This window comes from Oncorhynchus clarkii, chromosome 9, assembly GCF_045791955.1.
Source record: "Oncorhynchus clarkii lewisi isolate Uvic-CL-2024 chromosome 9, UVic_Ocla_1.0, whole genome shotgun sequence".
NCBI classification, from domain to species: Eukaryota; Metazoa; Chordata; class Actinopteri; order Salmoniformes; family Salmonidae; genus Oncorhynchus; species Oncorhynchus clarkii.
In genome coordinates this window covers 63,494,665-63,505,033 of record NC_092155.1, presented here as the reverse complement: position 1 = coordinate 63,505,033, position 10,369 = coordinate 63,494,665, and the positions used below count along the sequence as shown (strand labels likewise).

Genomic DNA, 10,369 nt, shown 5'->3' with positions numbered 1-10,369 from the left:
ATACTATTTAACGAAGCTGTTGAGGACTTGTGATGCGTCTGTTTCTCAAACTAGACACTCTAATGTACTTGTCTTCTTGCTCAGTTGTGCACCGGGGCCTCCCACTCAATTCTATTCTTGTTAGAGCCAGTACGCTGTTATGTGAAGGGAGTAGTACACAGCGTTGTACCAGATCTTCAGTTTCTAGGCAATTTCTCGCATGGAATAGCCTTAATTTCTTAGAACAAGAATAGATTGACGAATTTCAGAAGAAAGTTATTTGTTTCTGGCCATTTTGAACCTTTAATCGAACCCACAAATGCTGATGCTCTTGATATTTAACTAGTCTAAATAAGCCCAGATTTATTGCTTCTTTAATCAGGTCAACAGTTTTTTTAGCTGTGCTAACATAATTGCAAAAGGGTTTTGTAATGATCAATTAGCCTTTTAAAGTTATAAACTTGGATTAGCTAACAAAATGTGCCATTGGAACACAGGAGTGATGGTTGCTGATAATGGGCCTCTGTGCACCTATGTAGATATTCCATAAAAAAATCTGCCCTTTCCAGCTACAATAGTCATTTACAACATTAACAATGTCTACACTGTATTTCTGATCAATTTGATGTTATTTTAATGGACAACTGAAAAAGTGTGTGCACCAGCTCTGTCAGGAGGAATGGGCCAAAATTCACCCAACTTATTGTGGGAAGCTTGTGGAAGGCTACCCAAAACGTTTGACCCAAGTTAAACAATTTAAAGGCAATGCTACCAAATACTAATTGAGTGTATGTAAACTTCTGACCACTGGGAATGCGATGAAAGAAATAAAAGCTGAAATTAATCATTTTCTCAACTATTGTTCTGACATTTCACATTCTTAAAATGAAGTGGTGATCCTAACTGACCTAAGACAGGATTAATTGTCAGGAATTGTGAAAAACTGAGTTTAAATGCATTTGTCTAAGCTGTATGTACTCTTCCGACTTCAACTGTATCTGTTTAAAGTAATAATTGTTGTAGACTGACCCCAGGCATGACGTCGCTCTAGTCTAGCCTCTGGGACACATTGTGGCTCTTTGTCTGAGGGCACATTAATATTGCAGATTTAATTAACGGCCTTGGATTAATATTTTCTTACGGGGCTGTGGGGTCACATTGGTGTCTTGTGATTATACGGAGATGTTGGCAGCTATCCAACAGTCTACGAGATGAAGTGACAGAAAAAGATCCCAAAATAAGGGCTGAATATAGCTTTGGCATGCAGATTTCACGATTGTCTGAGAAATACCTTGCACTCTCATCTAACAAATTGTCTATAAAGAGAGTGCAAATTATAACCTTGTCCGTTTCTCTATCAAATCTTAACCTGCCTGACACCTGGATATCACAAAACATGATCAGTACTGATCAACACAGAGAGACAGCTGTGTGAGGGATGTTTTCTTTGCCCCACCCAAACACTGAAAGACAAAACTGTGTGAAGTGATGTCATAACTACTGCTTATGCAAACCAGCTGTGTGACCTTATGGGCTGCATGGGATACCATGGTGTGTGTGTGTGTGCGTGCGTGTATGCAGTTGAGCTTTAACACATTTCCCCCTGCCAAAACCTTGCCTGTATATATTCCCTCCAACACAGCAGATAGGACTGAGTGAAGTAAAGAGAGAGGTATCTAATTAAGTTATTGAGAGGGCTACAACTTTTCTTTACACAGGAAATGTCACGCCATGACCGTAGAGATCCTTTTATTCTCTATTTTTGTTTGGTCAGGGTGTGACTCGGGTGGGAAAGTCTATGCTTTCTGGTTCTTTGTTTTTGGCCGGGTATGATACTCAATCAGGGACAGCTGTCTATCGTTGTCTCTGATTGGGAATCATACTTAGGCAGCCTTTTTTCCTTTTCTCATTTGTGGGTTGTTGTCTTTGTTAGTGACATGTATAGCCTTACAGAGCTTCGTTTGTTTTGTTGGCAACATTTAAAATAATAGAATGTACGCTTACAACGCTGCACCTTGGTCCGGTCATTTCCTTGACAACGAACGTGACAGGAAATTAGATTTTTTTTAAAGTATTTTATTTTCCAAAATGTTTTCTTATCATGAACTTTAGGATGCTAGTAGAATTAAAACAGTCATTCGGGAATGTACAAAAATACAGAAAATGAGTTAAAAATAGAACTGAAAGCAAGGTAATACTTATGCGCTGAAATGTTCTCTAAAATGGCAATTTCTTCCAGTTAGATAACCAGCAGTACTCACTGTTTTGCTGAATTTATTAAAAATAACATAGTGTTGTAATGTTATGTATAATGGAAATTGTGACATTCTCCTTAGTTCCTGATTTAAAAGGTCAGCAATATGACTACATAATACCCAGAGGAACAACTCTCAGCTTGTAGATATTTGTAAACAAGAAGTCACCCTGCTGTGTATACAGTGTACTTTAACAATAGATTGGGCTGGGTTGTTAAGAATGCCGTTCTGCAAAAATGTAGTATTGCCAAGCTTTGAACAACATATATTTGGGCAACTAGGCTAACAAGATGTATAACACACACTAAAAGAGACCCAAACACTACCTTGATGTCACAAAAAGCAGCAAGTAGTTTCTCCATATATTCACTCCTCCTCCCTCTACAGTAAACAGTATCTCCACATGGCAAGCTGGTGAAAAGGATTTCTTTGGCTTAGAACAAAGCAAGTGTGAAAAAACACAAAAACACAAGACAAAACAGAAACATCATATTATATAACATTGTTCCGTACAATACTGTATGTATTAAGTGTCTAATTATATCCTGTTACAAAGGTATTAAAAAGAGAATAATACTGACTTATTTAAAAGGATTGGCACACCTGACCTCTTTATATACACAACACTGTGTCCCAGACCTTACACACATAAGTCTGGTATCGTTTTCAGCAGTCACCATTGTGACACTGTGTGGATCTAGTTTTTCTAACTTCTGTCAGGCCATTGGCTTATCTGGGTTTAACTTGCAGTAATGAAGGGGAGAATTCCTTCCTGCTTCGTCTCCTACAGATTGATACAGTGAGATTAAGCACCAAAAGAAGACCCCTCTCCAAGTCACTACTAGGGACCTATCTCCCCAAGCAATCACCTTGTCTGCTTATCTTAATAAATTGTATTCTACATTTTTTTGGGTGACACACATGTACATTCTCGCACAGACACACACACTCACATGCCAACACACATCCGCCTGTACACACAGAAAACAAGCACAAACACACACTGCTTTTACACACACAGCAACACTCCTTACACGCACACGCACACACAGAACACAATAACACAAACATAACCAAACTAGCTCAGCATCCACTCTGATAAGTTTGTAAACAGATTCAAGACTGTGTTATGTTATTTTCTCCTTTTTATGATCAACTGAGGACCAATTTGAGTGGTAGTGATGCAATGCTTCAATATATGGTTAAAGGATTTATGGCAGGAAGCTTTAAACCTGATGACATGTGAAGGCAGGGCCCCTCCTGGGCATTGAAAATGACTACATGGTTGATGTGACCCAAGCTGCAGTCTTAGAGCCACTGGTGATTGACAACACAAAACCCTCCCTCCCCACCACCCAGTACTAACCCTGGCCCAGTCTCCAGCCCTGTATGACGTCAGCAACCCAGGGACAGGGACACAGCCCTCGGCATCATCATCATCATTCACATTATCATCAACACCTGTTCATTGTAGTCGTATGGTTACTTTACCATGGGGTTGTCCCTCCATTTTAATAGTTGAGGCATGTAACCGAAGTGGGGCACACAGAGAGTCTGAAGGAGTGTTTATGTGAGGGTTAAGAGGGGTAGTTCTAGTCCCTAATGTCCGTGGTAGGATGGGGCCTCTGGGGATGTTCTGGGGGGGAAGGGTTGGTGTTGGAGGAGGGGTGTGGAATCTGATCCATTCTTTTCCAGGTGTTCTAGGGGGTCTTCAAAGCTCTGTGTCTGCCGTCTTGGTGGTGGAGTGGCCGTTGGTGGGAGGGGGATGGGTCTTGGCGGCCTCTTGGGAGTCCCCGTTAGCAGGCTTCTCCAGGATCTCAGGGGGGTTGAGAGGGGCAACAGACACCAGGGTGTTTCCGTGGTTCTCCTCATCGACTGGGTATGCCTCCTCAGCCTGCACACACACACATACACAAACACACACCATACACACACAGTCAACATCAACAGGCTGCTCGTCAATTATAAACAAACATTATGGATGTCTTTCCTCCACTAGCAGCACTGTCTTTGTTGAGGCACATACCCGGTGGAGGGTCTTTATCATGTGACATCACTACTGACTGGTCTTAGAGAAAAGTAGCTGTATCTTTTTGACCAGGAGATGAAACAGTTGTATGCATATACATGCACACACGTACACAGACACACACACCAAACACACACTCCTCATCTCATTACATTGCTCAACGGCACAGTTGGCCTATGCTCAAGGTTAACCAGTGGTGCTAAAATGTATGATAAAGTAGTATACAACCAGTGAATTACAAGCTAAAGTCATACTCAAATGAGATCTAGAAAACATGCTAATAGCTCTACAGTAATACATACATCTAGAGGCCTAGAGGTACAGTCAACCAAAACAATGGTCAGCCAGTGTAGTAAGAGATAGAAGGTGAACTGACCAGCCTCATGCCCTTGGTGTTGTGTCCACGGTAGTTCTTCTTATAGTAGCATCCGATGATGGCAGCAGCCAGCAGCAGGCCAGTAATGAGTAGGGGCACCAGCACAATGGGAGTGTGTTTGCCCCACTGAAGAGCTGCCTCCACCACACCCAGCTATACACACACACACACACACACACACACACACACACACACACACACACACACACACACACACACACACACACACACACACACACACACACATCGTTCCTCATGAAGCTGGTTGAGAGAATGCTTGATATAGGATTACAATTTTAAAAATCCAATAGATAACCCTATCACATTTTGGAACATATTCTATAGGATTTTATTCTCTAGGATAGAATCCTGTAGGAGTCCAATGGGACTGGTTCCAAAATCTGATTGGATTTTCTATTGGATCTTTAAAATTGGAATCCTGTAGGATTTCTTTACTAGGGGTTAAGCCATGCCACACTGGCTGTATCTATGGAGGGGACTCTGGGAAGCTATGGGAGATTCCTCTATAGAATTAGGAATTAGAATACTAGAATGAGAAGGAACCTTCTTATGATGGTCCAAAGATCAGCCATTTTGATCAGGGAGTTGGTCAATCATGGTTTGCCAGTGCTGTGATAAGATTTTATGTAAAACAATGAATGTGAAGAATGAATCTGCACTGTATGCGTGTTAGCCAGCTAGCCAGACAGTTTTAGAGGAATGATTTCGTACATTTTTCAAATGAACTTACAATATGAAAACATTCCATTCAAACAATGCAGTCAAGCCACAGCCACACACTGGCTAAAATTAGTTGATGATAGGACTTATACAAGTTGTAAATGCATCAAGTACTGATATTGTATCACATAATAGCACTCAGCTTTAAAAGAAAAGAAGATCTGAGACATTTCTGGTCTTTTACATACATTGTAGAGGCTATCTATACATAAAATGTTTATAAAACCCATATAACCTGTATTTATAAATAAATAAAAAATATTTTAGGTTGACTATAATTCCATTACAATTGCCAATGCATCACGTGCCTACTTTTATTTTCCTGCATATGTTAAAGCAGGAAATGCATCACCTATGCCTGTACAGCCATTTATTCCAATTAGACTGGTTTTGGATTTCTCCCTGACCAAGATGGCTGCCATTTTGTTCCCATTATGGAACTTTGAGGGTTTATGACATAGCCCCTCTAGTAATATAATAGGATCGCTATGGATTCCTCACTCTGATGCCTGGGGACTGTTCAAGTCATGGTTAGATCACTACCCGACTTTATGCCAAGCCACTTTGTTATTTCTATTAAACCAGATTGTGATTTGTAAGTGGGGCCCTGCATAGCATTCCACTGCCTGGTTGGTTCCCTACATTGTCCATATCTCCCTCTTATAAAACTATCATGGTACCTGTGTTGCAGTCCATTTAGAGTTGTGTACATACAAGATAGCATGTGACTCAATACATGTTCCCTTCCATCTATCGCTATGGGAATGAGTAGCTATAGTTGTTAAAAGTGATCGGGAATAAGAAGAAAAAAGGCCTAGTTTTCTGCACCCATAAGTATGAGTGTGTTGAAGTGGACATACCTGGTCCTTGATGCCTTCACTGACCAGGCTCTCTGACAATTCTTTGACACCACCTGTAAGGAGGGACCAATGGGAGTTAGAAAAATATCTTATACAATATTCAGATTGTCTAGATTAGAATACTATAGTGTTATAAGAAACGCATTACTGTAAGGTATTGTTATGATTATCATCATTATGAGGCAATAGAGGGAAACCTACCATCAGCGCGTGTCACAAGATATGTGTTAGAGTTCTCTTCCTGGAACACTTGAAGGTTGCAGTCCCCTGCGCACCAGGCTGAGTCCTCCAAGATTCTCTTGGTCTCCAACTATGGGAAAGCATGTCAGTTTAACAATCATATATTGTTATGCTCAATTCTCAACTATAAACACAATGATTTATGTGTTAAAACCACATCACCTTGATGATGACACTGATCTGTTTATTCTCACAGAAAGCCAGAGGTCCCCAGAGTATTTTGGCACGCCCTATTCCAGTGACCCAATGGGACTAGGCTGCGCCGACTGTTGTGGTTCTCCTACGCAGGGAGGATGTCTATCCTCATCTTAACTTCACCGCACCAAACACACAATGACGTCATGGTTTGAGCCGGCTACAAACATACACTCTGCTCTCTTTCGCAGCGTTCTCTCCCTTCCTCTGTAGAGCTAATGCCTCTCAGATGCTTCACAGTAGACTTGCAGTGTTAAATGTTATGTGGGTGTGCGTGTGAATCTGTCCAGCTGAGTGTGTGAGTCAGTGTGTTCACCACGCCATATGCCAATGTGTTTGCGTAATGGAAGATGCATAGCGTCGGATGAAAAACGACGAAATCAGCGACCACACCCCATCTCTCTCTCTACCAACTTGGTCTTGAACTATGATATCATCACATTGCACAAGGGCCTTGGGATGGGAACTCTCCCTCCCCACTCTGTGTAATGCGATCCAGACAGCGCTTCTCTTCCCCATAGGCCGCTATGTGCAAACACAGCATCCTCATTCAGGAGTTCCACATCTACAGCTACAGCCTGGTCTCCCCATAACACTGAGCTATCCTATGGGTAGGAAGGAAGGAACCCGGCACAGCCCACATCAGCTCCCCATCCCTACTACTCTACCCTACAGTACAAAGTTAATTCGTGTTTAGTATCCAGTCTCCTTCTCATCTTCCTCTCTCTGCCTCCTGTTCCCCCCGCCCCTCTCTCTCTCCCCCCCCTCTCTCCCTGCTCCACCAGTGACTAATTTAAGCTACGCTCAGGACCTCTAATTTTCGTCACAGTGGGCCTCTCTCAGGGATGACCTCAGTCTCACTATTGGCAACCACAACACGATGTCTGCTTTTCTATTTATTTTCATTTAGATAGAAATGGCTCTACGAGATTGCCGTTTGTGATTGACATCTAAGGCCTTGAGTGAGACTGGTGTGTGGGTTCTTTATAGTAATTATGTTATTATTAGCTGCTGCCATTTATAGTGTTGACTGAAACCTCAGAAAAGGGGACAACGTTTCTCATGGGAATTTACAGGGATGTTTTTTAGAGAACATTCCAGGACTTTTCTCATTGAGAGATTTTCCACGACTTTGGAGTGGATCTCGGTTCATGGGAACGGCTCCATGGATAGAAGGTGATAGATAGACATTACTCTTGTCTTATCAAGGCTTCCCAGCAGCTCACCCACTCTCTGTGAACGCTTGCCAATTTCTCTGGTTGAATTCATGCTAGGATTAGCAGGCTAGACCCACACGTCAATCCCTTATTGTTCTGATAAGGTGTTTGTTTTTGTACATGGGTACATGTCTTCATGGAATTATCATGTTATCAGTCAACACTACCATGGTGTTTCATTCCATCTCACACTGAGGGTTCCACCACACCAGTTCCACTCTACACACCCTGCTATTCTTCCATTGACCGTGGCCCCTGGAGCACACAGAGACGCCCAGGGAGGAAACATTGTCCTCCTCCCCGTTTGTCTTCTGTGACGACAGAGGGACGGATGATTTAGAACGGCTAAAGAATGTCTGAAAACAGATCTGCCTTTATCAGGCCCCATATTTCCAACAAGCTGTTTGGAACATATTCATCTTAAACATATTAAGTGGAATGAGACAGAGACTTCCTCCCAGGCCAAGGCGCTGGGAGCCAGATAAGGGCCAGGGTACATGAAACGTGGCACCAGGGCTGAAGGGTAAGAGGCTTCCTGTCTGTCTCTGTTCGTCTCCCAGGCAGTTGGCTGGTACAGGCTGATATCTCTGTAAGGGCTGTGGTTGGAAACAGAATGTAGTACAATACACACCGTGGTAGAGGCTGGGGGAGGGCAACTGTACCAGAGATACCCTTATATGCGGCTTAGACTGCATTGTTCTGTTTTATGATAGACGAGAGCTAGGTGGGGTGGTAGAGCACAAAAGCTAATATGGCATGGGAAAAGTCCATAAGGAGACATTTCATAATGACAGTAAAACATGTTGCTACTCACACAGCTGGTTTCTGAAGAAAGCTCCACCTTGACTGCATCCTTGTCCTTCACTGCCTCCTTGTCCACACACTCAACATTGGGCTGCAGAGACAGAGACGGCATAAAGCTTTCAACTCAAGTGTTGACATCATCAGATTCTGTAAGTTTGTCTCTCCATTCAATCACAATCTGTTACATTCCCTCTACAATGAGTTATGATATGGGGAATTTGAAGTTAATTTGCAGTCCTAGAGTTGTGTCAAGTTGGCTGGATGTCCTTTGGGTGGTGGACCATTCTTGACACACACAGGAAACTGTTGAGCGTTAAAAAAAACAGCAGGGTTGCAGTTCTTGACACACTCAAACCGGTGCGTCTAGAACAGGGGTGTCAAAGTCAAATGGACGGAGGGCCAAATAAAAAAATCAGCTACAAGACGAGGGCCGGACTGTTCGAATGTTCATTGAAAATTTTTTAAATGACGCATATAGTCTAGTGAACCTAATTGAACCTACTGAAAACCTAACAAATATATTACAATATGATCAGATAAATAAAGCAATATTTTCTTATGGCTCTGTCAGTAATCTTTAATTTTCAACAGACACAAAAGACAAATTTCCTTTATATAAATATCCCCATAACATGAACATTAAATGAAAGAAACCGGTATTCAAGGCACCATCAGTAGACTATATTTTCTATTTTAGCAAAAGTGGGCTAAATTTACTTCAAAGAAAAAACAATAATAGCAATTTTCTATCATCCACTCAACTGAAATATTTTTAAAATATAATTGGATTGAAATACAAAAAAATAAAGTGCAAAAATCTATTAATCAAAAACAACACTTTGTTTAAGGAGAAGTAACATGCAGTGAAAACAAATATTAAATTTTAACTTTTAAACTTGAACTGAGTAAAAACTCTAAATATGTGATTGCACAGTAATGTTCACTTGTTTGAGGTTGAGGGTGATACTTGGTGGTGTCCCATCTTTTCCACAAGTTCATCAATGTTCGGGGTAAGGCTCTGAGCTGAAGAAATCCTCAGAATTGAGTGGAGGTGTTCAGCAGTAAGTCGACTTCTGTGTGATGTTTTGTTCAGGTTCATCAAAGAAAACAGTTGTTCACACAGGTATGTGCTGCCAAACATAGACAACGTTTGAGCAGCCTGGATGCGCAGCTGGGGCATTGTGCCGGGGAGGAAACGGGCGAACTCCGCAGCACCCACTGCCGCATATTTTGCCCTCAGTGCATCATTGCATTGGAGGTCAATCAACTCCATTTGGAGGTTTGGTGGTGAGCTTTCCACGTCAACAGCAAATGGGTTACCGAGCAGTTCCAACCTGCTTTTTTGTGCTTCAAAGTCAGCAAATCGGCGTCGAAAGTCAGCGGCAAGCATACCTATTTTATCAGCCAACTGTGTGCTCGGGAACGCACTGGTAGAGAGCTTCTCTTTCATGGTCTGGCAGCTGGGAAAGTGGCTCAAATTTTCTTTCCGCATCTGCGTCTCCCACAGAGTCAGTTTGGTTTTAAATGCCTTCACTGTACTGTACATATCAGAGATGACACGATCCCGACCCTGCAGCTGCAAGTTTATTGCATTCAGATGACTCGTAATGTCACACAGAAAAGCCATTTCACACAGAAACATTTCGTCTCGGAGTTGTGTTGTGTCTTTCCCT

The 10,369-nt window shown here is 42.0% G+C and overlaps 1 protein-coding gene across 2 annotated transcripts in view; it reads right to left on the bottom strand.

Annotated features, from left to right (window-relative positions):
- Nucleotides 1–2,070: 2,070 nt before the first annotated feature.
- Nucleotides 2,071–10,369, bottom strand: part of LOC139416723 (uncharacterized) — a 44,154-nt gene continuing 35,855 nt past the window's right edge. For both annotated transcript variants that reach the window (XM_071165719.1, XM_071165720.1), the window contains 5 exons: nucleotides 8,707–8,787; nucleotides 6,442–6,550; nucleotides 6,241–6,293; nucleotides 4,640–4,792; nucleotides 2,071–4,128 (listed from right to left, as the gene is read on the bottom strand). In XM_071165719.1, coding sequence (XP_071021820.1) covers nucleotides 3,946–4,128; nucleotides 4,640–4,792; nucleotides 6,241–6,293; nucleotides 6,442–6,550; nucleotides 8,707–8,787 — 579 coding nt within the window. In that variant the 3' untranslated portion in view covers nucleotides 2,071–3,945. The remainder of the gene's footprint in view (nucleotides 4,129–4,639; nucleotides 4,793–6,240; nucleotides 6,294–6,441; nucleotides 6,551–8,706; nucleotides 8,788–10,369) is intronic.